General features: G+C 32.4%; 1 protein-coding gene across 1 annotated transcript; it reads left to right on the forward strand.

Annotated features, from left to right (window-relative positions):
- The first annotated feature begins 7,064 nt into the window (after positions 1-7,064).
- On the forward strand, positions 7,065-7,667 carry LOC140012850 (protein FAR1-RELATED SEQUENCE 5-like). The gene is made up of 2 exons (XM_072061191.1): positions 7,065-7,344; positions 7,414-7,667. The coding sequence occupies exons 1-2, from the start codon at positions 7,065-7,067 to the stop codon at positions 7,665-7,667; spliced, it is 534 nt and encodes a 177-aa protein (XP_071917292.1).
- Positions 7,668-23,076: the final 15,409 nt, after the last annotated feature.

The following is a 23,076-nucleotide window of genomic DNA, read 5'->3' on the forward strand; positions in this document are numbered from 1 at the left end:
TCTTAAATTTCCTTACATTTGACATGTTAAGGTTAATTCAGTATTTTTTTTATCATTATTATTATTTTCAATTAAATTGGTGCCATGATTCTTTTGTTCATTTTGAGTATAAATAGGGCAATTTGACTCCATTTAGTCACCACTTCAAAAGGGAGGTACCCCTATTATTATTTCAATGTCAATTACGTGCTCCTATGTGCTCCTACGTGTTCCTATGTGTTTACATATTTTTATATGCTCTGTTTATTTGATTTGAATGTTCATTTAAATTTTCTTATGTTGGTTTAGTTAATTTTATAATTATTTGAGAGGCATTTGAATACCTCAAAAAAAATGTAATAGATAGGATAATTAGATTTGTTTTATTATATTTTTTCCTTTTATATTGTAGTTAGGCGCTCCCCGATGTAATAGGTAGGTTGTGTATTTATGTGACTTATGTGTTATGTGTCTTACCCGCTTTCCTTAGGATCTTTGCATCTAGATATTATATCAATGTGTTACGTGCTACGTGCTCTTATATGTGCTTATTTGTTTTAATTTATGCCTCCTTGTCATATTATGTATTTAAAATGTATGACGTCACCACACTAGTCACTAGTCTAATGCTAGTTGTGGCTTTTCCCCCTCCGCTTGCTTGCTAGTCCAACGCTAGTAAGGATTTTTAGAAATGGGTTAGTCCAACGCTAGATCCTTAGATCATTCGTACGATTAGATCATTCGTACGATTAGATTCATTTTTGTGTGATATTCATTACATTTTCATACATATTTTCATTTTTAGGATCTTTTCTCATTTGCATGATATTTCCTATTATATTATCCCCTACCATCTATATGTATTAATCATAACATTTAGAATTGCATCTCATTTAAGCTAGTTCATTTGCTTGTTCATGTTAGGAAAATTATTCTTTGAACATGGGAAATGGGTGATTATAACTCTTTAGTTTAAATACCCCATTAATTCCTGTATAAAAATTATTATGTCACGAGTTTTTGCCTCCCGTACCCATTATGTTGCATTCCTTTTTCTTTGATCACTTATATCTATGTATATAATTTAATTTTCTTTTATTTTCTTTTAATTTTATTATTCACATATTCGTGACCCCTTCAAGGAATTATTTTGGCATTCGCAATTAATGCGATTGGTATCAATTAAACCCTTGAATGGACATTTTACCCCTCTCGATATTTTTATTTGCATCCATGTAGGAAACATCCAAATGTGATAAATTTAAGGGTTAGATTAAGAAAATTTTCACTAAACCACGCAACTAGTTTAGACTAGGTTGAAAGGATGCCTTAGGTTTGAGATAATCGAACATTTGCCTTTCCTTTCTTCAACCATGACTCCTGAACTCATTTTCTCTGTTTTCAAAGACCTGGAGTTGTCGTAAAAGATTTTATTTTACTTTATTTAAAAACACTTTTTGGGTGACTTGGTATACCCAAACTCGATACCTAGGGGCGACTCCTAATTTTTCTTAAAAATCCTTTTAGACTAAATTTTGGACCCAAATTGTAGCATTTTTAAAGTCCCATTTTAGGTCTTTTTTCATTTTTCATTTATAAAATCAAATCTTTTATAAACATCCTTTTATTTTTCCATCGCGAAAAATAGGGCGCGACAAGCTTCAGTTTCCTATGCTTTGCAGCATGATCTGATAACAAGTGAAAAAAATTTAACAATTTATATCACTAATTAACAATTCAGTTTCCTCTCTTTTTTTACTTATCTTTCACAAAACTATTTGTTAGGAAGTGGCATTGGCAGTAGGCTCAGGCATTGTTTTGCCTTTTCCATTGTACGTGACTTTCTACATAAGAGATCCTCATTCCTAGAAAAAAAAGAAGAAAAGAAAAGAAAAGAAAATATTTCATCAAATTAATAGTTCCTGGTAAAGATCCAAACTGAGAATAAGCTGGATCACTGTATGCACAACCAGAAGAATGATTGCATAAGGTGCATCCAATTCTCCTTAGGTAACATAATAGTTGGAAAATGAGTGCTGCTTGTCAAAACTACTGCTAGGAGTAATAAAAGATAAGTGAAACAATGTCATGCTTGTCTCCACATTAGCTGCTTGCTGCTGCTGTTGTCACATGGCCGGGGCCTGTTGCTGCTGCCCTCTACGCCCACGAGCTCGTTCCTGCCCCCCATGCCCACGAGCTTCTTCCTGCTGCTGTTGCTCTGCAGCTGCAGCCGCTTTTTCTTATCATTAAAAGGACAATAATTCCTTAGCAATTGATTCTTACTATTGTTTTCTCACATTTTTACATTTCTTGGTGTGTTCTACTGCCTCAATCAAAGAGATCTTATACTTCTGGTTACAGCAACTGCAGGCAAATGGGGTATTTGTTGGCTCTGTATCACGTCTTTTTGGGTTTTTCGGAATAACATTGAACTTCAACATGTTTAGAGTTAATCTAAAAACACAAGATGCATTGCAAAATCATTGGCAATATTCAAGATTACCAAGAATTACATTGAGCTTATCAAGAATCACATTAAGAAAAAAATTAACCCTGCTAGAACTGCGGCCCTGCTAGAATTTAAAAGCCTAAAGCACTAACTCATTAACACTTCCGAAAGAAAATTCCATAAATTGGCGCTTTCTTGAACCAAACTATTTTCATCCTCAGCAAATTCAACAAAAAGAAACCCGCTTCTTCAACCCTGTGCTTTCTCAAGCTTTTATCTTTTATCTTTTTCTCGACTAATCTCTAGCTAATTAACGAGGTTTAGGTCAAACTTCCGCAGCTCTCTATCCAATTTAACTAAAATTACAGCAAATAAGCAACAATTCACACCAAAAAGAGAAAGAAATAAAAACCCTAATTTTCAGAAAGTATTCCAAAAAACGTATTGCTTATATGTAGACAGGTTAGGATAAAGCTTACATCTTTGGGAGGTGATAGCGAGAAGAGAAACTCGAAGAGACTGAAAGCGGAGGTGGCAGTGGCGGCGGCTGCTGCCGGTGGTGCGAGAAAGAAAAAGAGTACAGTTGGGAGGGTTTTGTTCGTTAATTGGTGTAATCTGCTGTGAGTGTGAAGAGAGACGGTAATAGTGCGTGAGTGTGTGAAAAAATCCAACGATAAATACTTTTGACTGAGAAAGTCGTCATCGTATGCCTTAAGTGGTTTTTTTTTTTTTTTTGGATTTTGATTTGACTGATTAACCCACAAAAGAGAAACAGAAAAAAGAAATAGTAGGCTGTATTTGGTGGCAGGGGTGAGCAAATTTGGTACATATCAAATTCGTACCTGATTTTAAATTTAATTTGAAATCAGATATTTCATAATTTAGTACAAAATTGATATTTATCAAATTCACTGAATTTTAATGTGGTATGAAATAGGTATAAAATTATTAAATTAATAATAACCGATTTCAAATTCAAATTCGATAAAACGAAATAGGTATTGTATTACCGCATTAAATACCAAATTACTATAAAATTATATAATATATTAGTAAACGCTATATAATATTAGTATATACTACTAAAATATTATATATTATTTAGGTAAATGATAGTAATAATAGTTAGTGTATACTATTATCATGTACTTATGATAATAATAATAATGATGTATAGTATACTATTTTAATTTTTGTTATATGACTATAATAATATGAATATACAACATAGTGATGATTTTGTTGTAATTTTTCTAGGGTCGATCTTTCAGTGTTAAACCAAAAGGTAAATGTTGCCATTACATGCACTAGATAGTGAATCTTCCCCTCCCCCCAACCCTACACCACCTTTTGGAGGATACCAAACTCATCTCCTTCAACCTGATATAATTAAGAAATCGTAAGGGCATAGCAAAAAAAAAAAAGTCTACTCTTGTTTGGATTGCTATTTTTAGAAGTTTTTATAAAAAAAAAATACACTGTAATGATTTGATATATGTGACGTAAAAAGGTGATTAGAAAATGCGTTCACGGAAAACGTAAAAATTTTTCTCCGAAAAACCACAGTCCAAACAAATTGAGAATTATGTTTGGATTGGCCTATTTTTTGAAGATTAGTTTTTCAAATAAAATAATATAGTAATACACAAATAAAAATAACTCAAAAAACATCTCATTCATTCAATATATCAAAAACAACTTACAAATATATGTAAAAATTAAAAAAAAAATTCTACAATATTTTCACCTATCACCATTGTAGACACCAAATTTTTACCATTTTATTTTTCTTCATTTTATTCTTATTTTTGTTCATTTTTAGTCAATTTTTAATTTTATCTTAATTTATTTTTGTTTCATTTTCTATCTCTTGAGAAAAATCGAAAAAGAAAAGGAAAGAAAAAGAAAGAAAAGAATAGAAAACAAAAATCAAAATCAGTTACTTCTTCGTACTAAGAAACCATGGAATATCAGTACAAATTACAGCAGCATTTCTTGGCCATTTTCCACTCATTTTTCTTCATTTTTTCCCCTCCATTCGATCACTCCAGTACCAAACCACTTGACATTGATCTAAAACATCAAGAAAAATCCGGATTAAAGCTAATCTAATGGCCCAAAATTGGCCAAGAACGGCAGCAAAATCTGCACCATCATTTCTAGGGTTGGAGGGGGTTTTGGTGCCTATAAAAAGCTCCAAATGCAGCCATTAGGGGGGGAGAGAGAGAGAACAGAGGAGAGGCGGCGGAAGAGAGAAAAATAGAGCAAAAATGAGAGAAAACACAGAAAAAGAAGGAGGAAAAAGTGCAGAAAATTTTGGACAAGAACTTGAGCCGAGGTTGACGGTTGGGGGTTTTCATGGCCATCTTTTGATCTCTGTAGAGTCTCGTGGTCTCTGTGATGATCAAGGAGGAAGTTGTTGCTGAAAATGTTTGGAAAAAGCTGCTACAACATCATCGAATTCGGGACCAAACCTGCTGTCTTCGTCATCCTTGAAAGCTGCAACCTGGGTTTCCATGCTTGGTGGAGCTTGCTCATCTTCCTACAGATTTCCATTGCGATTTCAATTCTATAAGGTGGTGAGGTAACTCTTAGTCCTCTTCTTGCTGGTTCCAATTTATGTACAAGATTTAATCTACCAAACCAAAGCTTGTTAGATGGCCTGTTTCTTTCCCTTACTGTTCATTTTTTGGTTGATCTCTTGGTTGATTTCCTCCTGTTTTGCTTATTTTGTTTGTTTTTTTGTTAGTTTCTTTAAATATTTGATCATGAAAGTAAAATTCACGGTCATAAGGTTTTACGAGCTTGGACAGTTAACTTGGAGTGGTTCTGAGCATGTGACAATGCTACAGTGCCTATAGTTATGGTAACGATATTAGGGAAACCTATTATTATAGGTTTCTATTATCTTTAGTGACAGATCAAATTTTTTAGCAACTTTTTAAATATTATATTAAAATAATTAATATTAACTTTAGTAAGTTTTTAATTAAAACTAGTAATTATATGATTGAAAGATAAGTTTGAGTTAGAAATAGAAATTTACCCTTTGAGTAATTTAATTTACTTATTATTTGACAAAAGTTACTTTTGTTTAATTTAAACTTACTAATACTAAAAGTAAAAAATTTACATATTAAAGTAAAAAAATCATCAGTTTCTGAAAAAGGTTTTGGTTATCACATCTCTCTAAAGTTGCCTTCCTTCTTTTTTTTCTTCTTACCTCACGATATAATGCAAAATTTTCCTGGCAAGATTACAACAGTCCTGATCGAGAATCACCGGACGGATTTGAGAAGGAAGATTCTGACTCCCACTGGATGTCGTTTAAAGGTCCTTCCAGCAAGGTATATTCGCAAACAAAATGATTTGTTTTTCTGTTATTCCACTGAAAATTGAGTATTCCACTGAATGTTTTTGTTTTGATTTCACTCTATCCTTCCTCATCGATCGGTTGGTTTTGGGTGCTGCCATATGCAGACACAACAAAAGGGTTAGCAACGGTGATAGCCAACCAAAGAGCATATGAAAAATAGCAGTGACGAGGTTAGACCATTATGTTCTCTTGAAATCGTTTGATTATATTGCTGTAATTTATTTATATTTCATTTATTTTGTTTGTCAAGATTTTCTTGCGAAATCAGGGCTAAGAATTTGAAGATTTTATTGCAATTTTGGGGCTGAAAATGTCCATTGAAACATCTAGGAAATGGTTGTAGTTTTGATTGTCTACGGGTAAAATATGCTTAATAGCCATATGAAACATCTAAGAAAGGACTTGAGACTAGACGTTTAAGTTAAATGTGATTAATTTGGGAATGCATAAAAGATGTTCGGCGAAATGTCAAAGAGAAATTTGTATGTTATGATTGCTACTCTGTGTGGGTGAGAAAATTAAAAGTTTTAATTGCCAAATCTAGATAGTATTTTTCTCATTCCCCTCTTAAATTTTAGTCGTTCCAAAGTAATTATGCAATTTGACATAACTTTCAGCAATCTTTGGGTATGGATTGTGTAGGATTCCAATCTTTGGGTATGGGTTGCGTAGGATTCCAATCTTTGGATATGATCAACTTGAGTATGGATTGCGTAGGAGTCCAAAGTTGCAATATTTTATATGTGCTACAAAGAATTTAAGTAAAAATCTTAGAAAACATACATCAACACATACATTGACATGATAGTTTCTTTGATTGACATGATAGCTTCTAGCGTCATGCTGAAAATGGAAGAAATGACAGTTCATGTAGATGATCTAGTAAAGTTATCTAACAAATCGGCCAAGCTTGGTGGTGGTATAAGTTGGAGAACCATTGTTGATCGGCTTGACAAATTATCTTCTGATGAAATTCAACAATTAACATTTGATTCCATTGAAGATGCCAGAGAATTTTACTTATGTCATAGCAAAATGGTCGGTTTTGGTATTAGAGAACGTGATGAAAAGAAAGATCAAAAAGGTATTGTGACATACAAACGATGGGTATGCAACAGACAGGGCTTTAGAAATAGCAAATTGTTAAATTTAGTTAACCGTAAGAAAGAGGCAAAACGTCTTACGAGAGTTGGTTGTCTGGAAACTATAATTGTGCAATGGAACAAGGATATTTAGAAGTTTACAATTAAGCTGTTTAATATGGATCACAATCACCAATTGGCAAATGAAGAATTTGTACAATTTCTTCAATCACATAGAAGTGTCAACACAGGAGACTTGGAGCATGCTATTTTGATGCATAGAGTTGGTATTCGAATTCCTCAAATAGTGAATCTTCAAGCTTACCAAGCTGGGGGTTACAACAAGATGAGATACACAGAAAAGGATCTACGAAATGTTGTTGACCAATTCCATAGGAATGCACTTGAAGTTGGTGATGCCTCTCAGGTGTTGGCATATTTGGATGGTCGAGCAAATGGTGAGGCGAATTTCTTTTACAAGTATACTGTTGACCTGGAGAAGTGATTGATACGACTCTTTTGGACAGATTCTCAATCTCGTTTGGATTACCAATATTTTGGCGATGTTCTTGTCTTTGATTCCACATACCGCACTAATGCTTATAGGAAGCCACTAGTAATTTTGGTCAGCGTAAACCATCACTATGTTACTACAATATTTGGTTATGCATTGATTGCTGATGAGACTAAGGACACATATAAGTGGGTATTGGAAACATTTCTGGAGGCCATGGAAAAAAAGCACCTATCTCAGTTGTTACTGATGGAGATGTTGCAATGAGAAATGCAATAAGGCAGTTATTCCTTGTGCCCATCACCGATTATGTGCTTGGCATTTAAAAAAAATGTGGTTACCGATACAAATAAGGGGTTCGTTCATGATTTTGATGTGGCTATGGACATGATTTGCAGCCATGAAATGGGCTGCTACAAAAAAAAAAAGGAAAAATGGGCTGCTACATTTTTGAGGGGACACTTTTTTGCTGGAATGAAATCAACGCAAAGATCAGAACAACTGAATGCTAAGGCGCACAAGTACCTTCAATTCAAAATGCTACTTTATCCTTTTGTTCAACGATTTGAGATATTTTTATCAAAAGTTAGACAGAATGAACACAAGGAAGAGTGTATCACAAATCAGTCATCTCCTGTTCTAATTACTCATTTGAGAGAATTGGAAGGAAATGCTGCAAGCATTTTCACGAGGAAGATTTTTTTAAAGATTCATGATGAAATTTCTGCTGAAGCCTCACTCTGCCTTGTTTCAGTTGTTGATCAAGATAAGGTGAAGTTATATACATTCACTAAGTACTTGCATCAAATTTGCTCTTGGCATGAGGATATGGACGAGATTCCTAAATCATGCATTCTGTTTAGATGGACTCAACAAGCAAAGCCAGCCGAAAAAAACATATATTCCATTCAACTTGAAAATTCAGCAATTCAACACAGCTCGATTTGGTGCTTTATGTGCATTAAGTAATCAAATGTGTTTTTATGCAGTTAAGACACAACAAGGATATGATGAAGCTAGAGAGTGCATTATAAATTCAGCATCTCGTTTCAAAAATCTTTGGGTGAATGATGCTCGCCTATAGTGCATAAAGCTGAAAAAAAAGGATAATATGATGGATGAGTCCATAAAGAGGAGTGATTTTGATGTTTGTGATCCAATTGTTGTTGCTACAAAGGGACAAAAGGCAAAACATTCCACTCACAAGCGAAAGCGAAGATGATGCAAAAATTGCAAGTAATCACCTACTCTTAAAATTTACTTATTCTACGGTTAGAATAGCTTTTCAAAACCAGATGTGAATGAGCAATGCTAAATTTGATCCACTCATTGGTTTGATGTTAGAAGGCCAAAAATGTTAGCTATATATGTACACTTCATATACTCCTTTATAAATTCAATCTTTTTGTTTATGGATTGTGCTTGGCAATTTTTTTTTTCGCAAGTCATTTGGACATGATAGATGAAAATGTACTAAAATGTGCACAGATGCATATGAAACTCACAATTATGATCATGTTGGAGCACCAGAGCGTATCCTTCTTCATTTATTTATCTTTTGAACTAGCAGATTTTACGAGGATTTCGTTCCTAAGATATAGTGTGAAATTCTCACCACGTAGTATAACATCAATGACCAGGTAAGCCTCAGTTTTCTTAGTTTTATTTTCAAAGTGCAATCTCTTGATAGTACACTAGGTTTCTGGGATTTTTTTAATTTTTAATTTTTAACTTTTTTTTTTAGCACTTGATAGGTTCTGGGGTTTTTATTTTTATTTTACATTCTACCTCAATAATATCGAAAAATTCTGCCCAAAAAATTTGTCTTTGACAGGTTAGCTGAAGAGATCCCCTCTCATTTTTTAGCCTAAAGGATCTCCCTGATAACAAAACCAACAAACTCGGCATTGCTAGAAATCTCAGATGCATATGCATGCAAAACTAAGCACAAGGATACATGCATTGTCGCATCGGCTTCTGAAACTACTACTCCAAACTCAAAGAATTCTTACCAAAAAAATTACGACTCCCTCTTTCCCACTTTGATAGTCCTATATTCCTTTTTCATCTGTCCCAAATTGTAGTCCACTTTCCAATTGAAGAATGTAGTTGTATTTTAATTTTCCTAAAATACCCTTATTCAATGTAAGTAGTTGTTACTATAAACCTACCCCATTTAATGAGAGTTAATTCTATTTTTACCATTAATTCAAGTTTCTATAAAAGTTGTACCATATTTAATGTGAGTGTATTTTAAGAAAATAGCAATCTAAATTTACTTTTCCAACAAAATTAACTGCTTTTTCTTAAACTGTATGAAAAAAGTAACATGACTATCAAAGTGGGTCGGAGAGAGTATAAAAAAAACAAATAAATCAGAAACACTGAATTCAAAAAGGCTACTCATTAACCCTTCCAAACAAAAATTCAGCAAATTGGAGCTTTCTTGAAGCAAACTATTTCCATCCTCAACAAGATCAACAAAAAGAAACCTACTTCTTCAACCATATGCTTTGTCAAGCTTTTGTTTTTTTTCTTTTTCTCGACTACTTTCTAGCTAGTTAACGAGGTTTAGGTCAAACTTCTGAATGCTACAAAGATGTTCTCTATCCAATTCAGCTAAATTTACAGCAATTAAGCAATAATTCACACCAAAAAAATGAAAGAAAGAAAGAAAAAAAATCAAAGATTTGTGACGAAATTTGATGGCTGAGTTTAAGGAAAATAAAGGATTTTCTTTTCTTTGGATTTCTACTACTGCTGTCAATGCTTTTGATTAAGTTTTCAATGCTTTCGATTAAGGTTGGACAAAAATGACCTTCAGTTCTAGGTGGACTTATGTCTAAAATGGGCAGAAATCTTTAAACTATGCACTTTTAATTGTTTAGGCTTTGGTCCAAAACCAAATTTAGATTAGAGGCGAAAAGTGCACAATGATAATAGCTCAAGAGCTTCCCACATTATCCACTCTATATCATATATCATATACCCATGCTAGGATAGGTCATACTGAATATCATATATTCTCATTCCTTTGAAAAAATAATACTTGGAATGAAGACAAGCTGTAAAGTGTGTTTAAATCATAGTTATTAAACTCGGCCCGACGGTTAAACCGGTCAATTCGATGAATCAATCATTGGGCCAGATTGAGTTTCTAATTAACCCGTTTAAGCATAGGAACCATTGACTGGTCAATAACTAGCGATTCAACCTGATTAAACCGGGAACCCGGCTAGTTTTGTGAAAAAATTTTAATTAGTTTTTGTTAAGATTTGAACTTGGGACTTTAAGCATATAACTATAATATACATACCACCAAGCCACTTGCAATATGTTAGTAGAATAACTTTCTTATAATATATGAATGTTTTGAATAACTTTCTTATAATATGTGAATGTTTTGTCAATTCTATCTTTTTTTTCTCTAAAACAAATTTATTTGGAATCTTTTAATAAAAATTTATGGCCCCAAACTCTATAAATTATAAAATAGATTTCAAAAATAACATATTACATAATTCATTTTAAAGACAAATATTATTTTTAATAACTTTTTGCATTAATATTCATAAATAAGCTAGATAATTACACTAAATACAGATAAAATTTTACACTTGAAGTTTGGTGGATTACTAAATAAATTTATGTTTTATTGATTCTTATATGAATTAAATATTCTATAGTGAATTAAATTAAATGAGCATTTGCTATGGCATTGTTTATTACAATTTATATCATATATCTTATATAAAAAATTACGAAACATAATATTTAAATATATTTAGCGACCCACTGGTTCAACCACTCACGCATTGGTTGAACCAGTGACCCGTTGATCGACCTCCTTCATCGGATTCCTTCCCGGGCCAGATTTAATAACTATGGTTTAAGTACATGCATAAATTTAATATTGGTTGTAATGCATCTATGAGTGTCTAAGATATTTGGATCGTCACTTTTCTCCAAAAAATTTTTACGTTTTCTGTGAACACATCTTTTAATCATCTTTTTTTTTATCTCATATACTTCAAATTGCTATTGTACATTTTTTTTTTTATAAAAACTCTAGAAAATAACAATCCAAATGGCTCTGTTTTAAATTGGAAGTAGTAATATCAGCAATTTCTGTTAACAAGCAATCAACGAAGAACCCTCTTGCCTAGCGCCCATGCAAGTCATTGAGCATGAAATGTGTCTATTTGGATTGAAAATTATTTATAAAGTCTTTTAAAAATAATAATGTAATACTTTTTAGAATGTGTTGTACATGGAATAAAAAGGTGGTTAGAAAAACTAAAAAATGATTAGGAAACATATTTCTAGTGTAAAGAAAAATTTTCTTGCAAAAAAAAAATTCCAGTCCAAGTAGGCCAATGGTATATTGCTCAATATTAATGGCTTTCAATTTTTTTCATGTCCTCTTGCAAATATACAAAGAAAATGGAGTTCAGTACTAATGCTTCAATTTATTTAGCAAAGAAAATTTACTAGAATTAAACCTCCGCCAAATTCATTTGCTGGATTTTTGACAGTTGAACTTTGAAACTAGGGGCTTGTTTGGTATTCTCCAAGGCAATTTGGTCTGATGCCACTTTTATTTCAATCTGGTCACCGGGTTAGAATGGATGGCTTGCAAATATTAAACTCAACCGCTACTTTTGCGGGCTTTTATTTCAATCGGCATTTATTGGCTTTTTTTTTTTTTTTTTATCACAACGATAGGATTCTTATTACCTAAACTAGCCTAATCTAAGGGAAAGAGGGAGACAAGGTTCCTGGAACCCTTGACCTCCCAACACCACTAAGCCTTAGAAGGCTGGGCAGTGACCACTGGACCACAGGCCCAGTGGCATTTTGTTGGCCTATTCAAATTTCTCAAGTTGATTCGCAACTCTGACCCGTTACTTCTATCCTTTTAAACTGATGACTTTTCTTTGGTATTTTATAAATTTTCAGTTTTCACGGATAATTATAGGTGGCAAACAAATTCATTTAACTAAATTTATTTATATCCGCTCAAAAATAGATGGATATGAATATTTTAAATTTTTACAAATGGTATAAATCAGTTACCAAAGAATATCAATTTATTTAAATGGATATTATTGGGTAACCCACCAAATCTAATTAATCCATTTAGAATTGTTTTTCCCCGAACCTCCTCTCTTTTCCCACCCATTTAGAAGAAATTTGAGGCCTGCGTTTGATTATTGAACTCATTGTTGGAGACTTTCATGCATTAATATTGTTGAAGCCTTGTATATAGTGGAATATTTTATTTTTCAGCCTTAACAAACATTTGATGCATTTTTTATGCAGATAGATATCCTCAATTTTTTTTTTCAGAATTCTCATTTTTTTCATGATATTAACTACTTTTGTTTCATTATTATTATTAATTGTTGGTTTTATCTTACTATTTTATTTTCTCGTAGTTTGTTAATTTGCTCATTTTTCAGCATTACCAATTTATGACAAGTTTTAATTTCTTTTCCTATCTTTCTAAAATAAAATTTTAAATTTACACATTAAAAAAATGCTAGGGGTTCAAGGTTATTGGATTAAGTTTTTATGTTAACTTTCATAGTACTTAGTTCAAATTTTTGTATTCTTATTGTTTAATTATTAAATACTATGTAATTTTGTTACATAGAACATGGATGGGAAAAATTGGTAATTAGACTTATTAAACATTATAAGTAAATATTTAAAACTAATAATGGGTGCAAAGGGTGGTATAAATTGATAACTTAGTTTGCAAAAAATGAATTTAAATGACTTTACAAAAAATTAAAATAAAATGGGTTATAAATGGGTAATTGAATTACTCAATTCATTTTTTGACTTACCTATTTATACCCATCTAATTAAATAAGTATAAATTAGTTAATTCACTTATACCTATTACCCATTTCAACCCGTTCAAACCCGTCCAAATCACCCATTTTGATACCTCTATGGATAACATTTAAAAATACTACTCAAAGGGGAGTGATATTAAAAACTTATTCCTTTTCCACTCACATTGGAAACAATTAGCCAAAAAATAATATCTTTTCTCATCACTCTTCGACCAGCCTCCTACCCTTTTTTCTTTTGTTGGGCATGTTGTATTTTGTGGGTTGAAATAGAAGGATAATGGTGAGAGATTTGAGGGTTAAATCAGTTGGCCTATTTTTCTCGGTAGGAATTTCCTTTTTTCAAGATTTTTTTTTTTGTATTTTTTAAGTCTTTTTTATTGTAATACAGGGCTATTTGTCCTACTTTGATTAAAAGATTTGGCAAATGCTCTCCTCAATGTGGTGGTTTTATTCTATCAAAAGAATCTGAAGATTTGAAGATTCTGGTGTTCGGGTACGGCTGTTTAAATTAGTTTGGGGGAGAAATTTATAAAACAAATCAACTCTGATTTTGATTTTGATGTTATTTACAAATGGTTGTTCTTTTGTTTCTTTGCAGTTTGCGGTTTATTACCTTGCTCTTCAAGACCGATCCAACATAATGAGAGTTGTTAATGAAATCGTGTTATATGACTCCACGATGGCATTGTTGGCTTTGCTTTCAAGAAGAAAGGGATAATTTCAGAAACCTCCCCTGAGGTTTCTGACAATTTCACTGACTTCTCTTGAGGTTTGGAAAATTACACTTACCTCCCTTGATTTGATAGTTTTAGTAATAAAACCTTAAAATAATATTGACTTGGTCAATTTTTTAAATGAAAACCCAAAAATGTTCTAGTGTAATGAGTTTTAATTTATTTTCCTATACAATTGTAAGATTATCTAGTATAATTATAAGGAAAATGTGCCAAATATATTATGTCCATACTTACTATTTGATAAACAACTATAATAATAATTTTATCACTATGATAGGATACCTTTAATGGTATTTTATTATGGATTTAGATTTATAAGATAGAAAAGAAAATGTTGAAATAATTCATTTAGAGTTTATAAATTTTTCGAGTAGTGAGATTATTATAATTTAGTAGTGATTTTCAGCCATTTATTTTTTATTTTTTATTAATTTTAATACCAAAAAATAGAAAACAAAGATCAGCAAAAATATTAGATTTTATATAAAATTAACTCATCAAAAAATCACTAGTTCGACATTTGGTTATAATAAAAACTAGAGGCAATAGTGGCAGTTCTACAATTTTATTGGTGAAAAATAAAAAAAAAGAATAAGAATGAAAAAAATAATTTTGAAACTCATTCTAAGTATAAGCATACCAAATAAATGAATTTCTTTAAAAAATTTAAGGGTAAAATTATTATTTTAAATGATAAGGGATGTATGTGTAATTTTTTAAACCTCAAGGGAGCTCAGTGAAATTGTTAGAAACCTCAGGGTAGGTTTCTGAAATTATCCCAAAAAGAAATGAAAGAAAGCAAATATATTTCAGGTGTCATATTTATAAAAATGTAAAATTAATTAGAAAAAGTAAATAAATATAAGGGAGTGTAAATAAGATTAGATACAGAAAGTATATCAATGTAAGGGAGAATAAAAATGGATCATTAGATGTTAAAAAAAACAAACCATATTTAGATATGTATGCGCGGTGGTAAGAGAGGACGTCTACTTGGCAGAGTATGGATACGTCCATCTCAATTACTTATTTACATAGAAACTAAATATTGTTTTATAATATATACTAGTTTTTAACCCATTTCTTGAATGGGACTATATATAATTTTGTAAAAGATTCGATAAAATTAAAAATCATAAATTATATTATATTAAAAAATAATACGCTATTAATAGATTTAATGCTTTACATTTACATATAAAAGATTCTTGAATTATGATTGCAGCCAGACACGGGATTCCAACCCCGTAGCAGCATGAAAGACCGTAAGAGTCATTTCCTAACTACCGGGCCAATCCCAGCAATCTTGTGCATATGCTCCTTGAAAATGAGAAGCAACACATAAAAGCGCTACTAACAAACTTCAAAATTAACTTGTCAAATTTTTGTGTAAAAACAATTAAATAAATTAACATACCACAGTACATGTAGTAGTGATTGATGTTGAGAAATGGTAGAGTTGTAACAGGGAAAGGAAGATATTTAGTAGTGATTGGTATTGAAAAGAGCAAGATTGTAATGGAGGGAAGAAAGATATGCATACATAGCCACCATTACCATTTGAGTAATATGCTAAAATTGAGGGATTCAATAACGAAAAAGATTCATTGTTCCTAAAATTTATAGCACAAATGACTAGGGATGGCAACGGGGCGGGGTTGGGGCGGGGGACCCCTCCCCCGTCCCCCGCCCCGTTGCCTATTAGTTCCCCCCGTCCCCCGCCCCGTCCCCCGCCTCCCGCTCCCCCCGCCCCGCCTTGCCCCGCTTCCCCCGCGGGGGCACCCGCGGGGTTAATAAAATTTTATTATATAATTTTATTATAATTAAATTTTAATAAATAATCAAGTACTAAAATATCAACACATCACCAAATTATTATTCATTGTAATTTTACAATTGAAACTCATAAAAACAATCAAACAGAAGTTATTTGAATACAATCCAATATGATGAAATAAATATAACTAAAATAGTCAAATTTTCACTTTTAGTACAAATGCAATCACTAATTCATCATTGTGTTTGTGCTTTTTTTTTGAGAAAAAAGTGTTATTCTATTAAGTGTAATTAGAAATTTAGTATAAATGTATTAGTAAATTTAGTATAACTAATTAATAAATTCTATTAGTAGACATGTATATTCATATAATTGATAATATCAATTATATTACATAAACTAATATACATTATATAATACATCTAACTAATAATATCATTATCATAAGTTTATAACTAATTAACTTACATATAATATATAGTCATTTATATATATATATATATATTTTTTTTTTTTTTGCGGGAGATGGGGCGGGGGAGTATACCCCCGCCTCCCGCCCCGTTTCTAAGCGGGGGGAAAAAATTCCCCCCCGCCCCCGCCCCACCCCCCGCCCCGTGAGCCCCATGCGGGGCGGGCACCCGCGGGCACCCGCGGGCACCCGCCCCCGTTGCCATCCCTACAAATGACCAAGTCGAATTGCATGTGCAGAAAATAATGGAAACCTTAGAAGTACTTTTTTTAGGCATTGATTGATTTCAAAAAATTTTGGTTCAAATACTACACCTAAAAAATGACCAATTAAATTTTTGAAAAATAAGTGAATGTTTCAAAAAGTATGATTAATTATTGTTAACAAATATGAAAAACCTAAAAGCTAACCAGTTAAATTGTGAAATGTGACCACATAAAATAGAGAAATTATGTAAGCATAGCAAAAAAACATTAATTACGTGATAAAAGTAAGGACTAACAAATTGTAGAGGGGGGTTTTTCATACATTCACTTCATCTAATTTTCCTATTCATAAATGAGATTTGTTTATTTTTCTTTCATTATATCACAAAAAGAACTAAGATTTAGTCTCTGTTTGATAATCCAATTCAACATTTAAACTTAATAGATTCAGATTTTAACATGTTTAGACACGTTTGATAATCAAAAATTGAATATTTGAATTAATTAAGTAACATTGAATTTCTTAGATAAAACTTGCTCCAAAAAATCCGTAATAAACTATTCACTTATCACTTAAGGTGCATTTGGTAAAATTTAAGTCTAAAAACTGAAATATGAAATCTAAAGTCTGAATCAATTAACTTATTTAATTATTAAGTACTAAAATATGACACATTTGAATACATATCACATTAAGTGATAACTGAATAGTTTATCACTTATTGGAGCAAGTTTTATCTAGGAAATTCAATATCATTTAATTAATTCAGATATTTAATTTTTGGTTATCAAACGTGTATGAACATGTTAAAATCTGAATCTATTAAGTTTAAGTACTGAATTGAGTTATCAAATAAGGCCTCAATGTGATATACACTTCAATGTATCAAATTTAGTATTTAACAATTTAATGACTTGACAGATTCAGATTTCAAATTTCAGTTTTTAAACTTCAGTTTTATCAAATGCTCCTTAATTTCATTAGATTGAAGAATCTTTACAAATCAATACTTGCAAAACTGAGATTTATTTAGTTTCTAACACTTAATTTGGATCTCATTGTAAGTAATTTGGGTGTAAAAATGTATTAAGCGGTAGTTTGTAAACCAACCACGCATATAAAAATTCTTGGCCTGATTTTCCATGTTTTTCCAACATTTTGAGCTTCAAGGCAAAGAATGTTTTCAATATATAGTTGGAGCTAACCCATGCAAAACCTTCTATTCATGCAGATATCCTTGGAGATCTTATAAAAGTCACCCCTATGTAAGGATATTTAAGTTGGTGGGAATTTTTGTGACTGAAAGAATCTGATGAAAACTTCCTTAAATCTCTTTCCTAACATAATTTATCTTTTAGTTCTGAACATGCCTCTATAAAGCATCCTTGTCCTCTTAAATTCATTGCCGGTCCTTTTGTATATATCTTCCTGGTTCCATAGTAGTAGCATTTAGAGGATTTCTGTTTGGCTTTTGAATAAACTGTTTCTTGAAAAGACTGATCAAATTGAAGACAAATCATGGAAACTTCAAAACTAGAGAGCGAGTTTTGTTTGGATATAATTTACTAATGAATGCACAATACTGCCCGATCTATGTTATATTTTCGGGAGAATGCATGGACAGTATACGAAACAAGAGAAGACATGTGAATATATTCTGAAAATTTTCGTCCTCAATGCCAGTGGCACAGTTACGTACATTGTCATGAGGGTGGGCAATTGCACCCGTAAACTTTTGAAAATTAAAACTTATGCATGGAGTTTTTTAGAAATTGAATAGAGGGGAGTATAAATGATGTTGAATCAAATATGTCATATAGGAAACAATAGCAACAAAAACAAGAGTGAATTTCGATATAGACAGACATGTTTCTCTTTCAGTTGATGAAAGTTTGATAAGAGATTAACAAACAAATCAGTAGAAAGAAATAGCATTAGTGTTTGGATATTTTTAACTAAACCGTGTAATTAAAAAAAAGAAAAAAAAAGGAAAGGAAAAGGTAAGCCGAGTCTACAAAGCCACAAGGTCAGTTTTGGAGGGAGGGTTTGGAGAGAGGATCCAAAGCACTTGGAAATGTTATAGCAACAATGAAATTGTGGATATTACACTAATTGAAGGATTTGGGGAGAATTACCTTATTTTCATAAGGAGATTAGTAAATCTAAGACAACTAACAAATGAAATAAAAGAAACTGCAATATAAGAAGGATGTTTGATTGAATGATTTGTTGAGGATATTAAGGACGTTAGTAAGTCTATGATAGCTAAGCATTGAAAACAAAGAAATTGCAATTAGATGACCTTCGTACAAGAAGCATCTCTGAGCTGAGGTTAGATAGTATTATTCACTGTTTTCTTACGTAGATTTTTAAGATGATTTTTTGTAGCTGATTTTCGGAAAATTTCATATTTCCAGTTCATTAAGCATATTTTTTTCTCCAATTATGGGTTGAAACTTTTAGTTTGTTTTTTCTCCAACGTCTACCTTTTGTTTCACTTTTTCTCTTTTCTAATATCAGTTTCTTCTTTGGAAAAATGTTATTTGTACTCCCATTTTTGTTAATCACGCTTTCGCTATTATTTTAATCATATAATTTTCATTTATTAGATTATATGATAAAACAAATAATGAAAGTGCAAATAATAAAAAATGGAGTGCAAATTAGTGAATTTCCCTCTTCTCATTATTTGCTATCTGTTTTTCCTTCTTTCAGAACCCAGAAAGAGAAAAGGAAGAGTAAGGTTCCATTTGATAAAACTGAATTTGAATTCTGAAGTCTGAATTCTGAATTCTGAATACTGAAACAATTAATTTGTTGAATTTTAAGTACTGAAAAGAAATATATGAATGTCTAAATTTTAATGTTAAACCTATTTATACTGTTTGATAAACATTTATAATTGAATGCTTAATAAATTAAATTTGACAAATTTGCCCTTATATCTTTTCATCCAAAAAAGAAATAGAACCTATGATTTAATTAGCTAAAAATGTTAGGTATGAAAATGATAATATTTATTTTTAAATTAAATTAATATAAAAGATGAAATATATTATATGTGGAGTATGGAGAAGATGTGAAAATCATTCAAAAGGGAGAAAAAAGAAAAAAAATCATTAGATAGAGAATATTAGATTGTTTAATTAGATAAGAATTTTGAACATAATTAACAAACAACGATAGATTTGGTAGATAAGATAAGGTAATTGAAGTAATTCTATTGATTCCTATTAGAATTAAGCATTCAGTTGGAATTCTTGTACTGAAAAAAATACACACAAGTTTAGCACTACTTAACAAGTTCAGCAAATGAATTTTCATTTATCAAACACTCAAAACATCTGAATGTATGAAAAAATTCAGATTCAGCACTTTTTTATGTTATCAAACAGACTCTAAGGCTCCGTTTGATAACACTGAATCTGAATTCTGAATTTTGAATTCTGAATACTGAAATAATTAATTTGTTGAATTTTAAGCACTGAAAAGAGATATATGAATGTCTGAATCTTAATGCTGAATCTATTTATACTGTTTGATAAATATTCATAACTTAATGCTTAATAAGCTAAATTGTACAATTTTGCCCTTCTATCTTTTAATCCAAAAAGAAAATAGAATCTATGATTTAATTAACTTAAAATTATTAGGTATGAAAATGACAATGATTGTGAAGAGCAATGCATACAATGACAATGTTTCTTTGTGTAGGAAAAGGGTATGGTTTCATCGTTTTGAGAATGAAAAAATGACCTTTTAATACTCCAAAAGCACGTTCAATTACATTTCTCAATCTTGCATGTGCTTGGTTAAAGCATTCTGCTTTTGATCTTGGACGAGAAGCATTTCGAAAATCAGACAACCAATATCTAATATTTCGATATGGTGTCATAAAGCCACGTGTGTGTGGATAAGCTGCATCACATAAATAATATTTATCTGCACAAAAAAATATATATCAAAATATAAATGTTTGTGGATGAAAATTACTACAAAAAAATACTATTGTTAAAAAAAATTTTTGAATAGAGAATATCAAGTTGTTTTGTTTAATTAGATAAGGATTTTGAATAGGGAATATTAGGTTGCTTAATTAGATAAGGATTTTGAATGTAATTAACAAACAGGGATATATTTGGTAGATAAGATAAAGTAGTTGAAGTAAATCTCTTGATTCTTATCAAATTAAGCATTCAGTTATGATTCTTGTGCTGAAAAAAATACATACAAATTCAACACCATTTAATAAGTTCAGCAGGTGTATGAAATAAGGCAAGAGCTAATGGACAGGAAGCTGGGAAGTTAATGACCATTCTCAAGGTGTATGAAAAGGCAACTGGTCAGCTTATCAACATGGATAAATCTTCGGTGTTCTTCAGTAAAAACACAACCCAAGCGGTAAGAGAGGTAGTCTGTCAATCAATGGGATCTAGTCAGCAGATAAGACAGGGTCAATACCTCGGCCTCCCTATGATTATAACAAGATCTAAAGGTCAGGTGTTTGGGTACATACGGAATGCTATTGATAAGAAACTGCAGAGCTGGAAAAATAAGCTGCTAAGCCAGACAGGGAAAGAAGTCATGCTTAAAGCAGTAGCTATGGCTATGCCAACCTACACCATGTCTTGCTTCAAACTGAGCTCTAAGATGTGCAGAGATATTAGTGCGAAAATGGCAGACTATTGGTGGGGGGAGACAGAAGGAAAGAAAATGATGCATTGGATTGGCTGGAGAAAGATGACAGAATCAAGAAGTAAGGGCGGCATGGGATTCAAAGACTTGCAAGGGTTCAATAGAGCTTTATTGGGCAAAAAAGTTTGGAAGTTATTAACACAACCAAATTTGCTAGTCAGTAGAGTCCTGAAGGAAAAATACTACCCCAAGCAATCATTATTCACCTGTAAGGTCCCTCAAAATGCTTCCTGAATTTGGCAAAGTTTGGCTGATGTGAGAAAAGAAGTATAGAATGGTGTCAAGAGGAAGATAGGAAATGGCAAGGCAAAGAGAATCTGGGAAGACTGTTGGATTCCAGACAGCAAAAGTGGGAAACCAACTACACCAAAGCCACCGGGGTGTCAACTTCAGCTTGTGTCAGATCTTATCGTCAACAACAGATGGAATGCTGTTTTGATATTCAGAATTTTCAACCAACAAGATGCTGAAAGGATACTGAAGATACCTATAAGCTTTACAGAGAAGGAAGATGGTCACTACTGGGTACACTCTCAAAATGGTCAATATACTACTCAATCTGGATATAAGAAATGGATGAAGGAAAAAGAGCTGGAGAGTATAAGAAGGAGGGATGATGCTGGGACAAGCTATGAAGGATCTATCAAGAGAGCTTGGAAAGCACTATGGAAGCAGAAAGTGTGCCAAAAAATGAAAGTATTTATATGGAAATGTCTGCATGGAGGTCTCCCAGTGAGAGGTGAAATTCACAGACGAACAAGGCAAGGAGCTCCTAAATGTGCAGCGTGTGGAGAAGAGGAAGAAACAATAGAACACCTGCTGCTCCAATGCAACAAAGTAAAGAAAGTATGGAAGCTATCGCCTGTACAATAGGATGGAATACAGCATACATCAAACTGTTTCATCAAATGGTGGACTGCAATCGTGGAAGTTCAAGAAGAGAGAGGAGGGGAGGACCAAGTGAACCTCACCATAAATATTCTCTGGCAGATTTGGAAGGCCAGAAACGAGAGGGAGTTTGAATACAAGGAAAAGGAACCTCATAAGGTAATACAAAAGGCGGTGAAGGGATGGATGGAATTTGATGAGGCTAACAGAGGGAAGGAGACAAGGAAGAACACCCAGGGAACAGAAATACTGGAACGTGTTGAGCAAGATCAAAGCCAGAGAGAGAACCAAGCCAGGCTGATGATCAAGGTCCACACTCACCAAGACAGAAGGCAACATATGGTGGGGATTGGAATCACTGCTACTGACTTGGCAGGTAATCTACAAGCAATCTGGGCATTAAGAGAAAGAATGTCTGGAGACACAAAACAAGACCAAGCTGGTGCGGTGAGGCTTGTACTACTGAATGCAATCAGTCAAGGCTGGACGAGTATAAAAGTGGAGCTGGAAGATAGGGAGCTGGTAGAGTGCATAAAACATACAAGGACCAGCAACCAACAGATGGCTACTCTGATGGAGGATTTACAGTACATTAGTAATTTGTTCCAAAAGTGTTCTTTCTCTTTTGTTGAATCAGGATTTGTAGGAAGTATCAAGTTGAGCATGCATGCTCTAAACATCCTTGTAGATGAGGAATGAGTGAATTCTAACTTGAGGTGCTAGGCACTAATGTTTTGGTAGGACTATTGTCCTGATGACTGGACCTTCGTCCAAATATTGTAATTATTGAGTACTTCTATAAAGCTAACGTTTCGACAAAAAAAATAAGTTCAGCAGGTGAATTTTTATTTATCAAACACCCACAACATCTGAATGTCTGAATGAATTCAGTTTCAGCACTTTTTTATGTTATCAAACAGGTACTAAATCATTAAATGCTGTCTCCATCGACTGGACTGAACCTTCTTCTAATCTCTAAATCAGACAGCGTTAAGCCTGCAGAATCAATTACCAAGGGCCCACTAATAGGTCCAACTTA

Source organism: Coffea arabica, chromosome 8e, assembly GCF_036785885.1.
Source record: "Coffea arabica cultivar ET-39 chromosome 8e, Coffea Arabica ET-39 HiFi, whole genome shotgun sequence".
NCBI classification, from domain to species: Eukaryota; Viridiplantae; Streptophyta; class Magnoliopsida; order Gentianales; family Rubiaceae; genus Coffea; species Coffea arabica.

Bases quoted from the DNA above. Each gene is read 5' to 3' on its own strand.
- LOC140012850 (XM_072061191.1), top strand. From the start codon at position 7,065: ATGGATCACAATCACCAATTGGCAAATGAAGAATTTGTACAATTTCTT. The intron at 7,345-7,413 runs GTGAGGCGAATT...TCTTTTGGACAG, and splicing joins TTTGGATGGTCGAGCAAATG to ATTCTCAATCTCGTTTGGAT.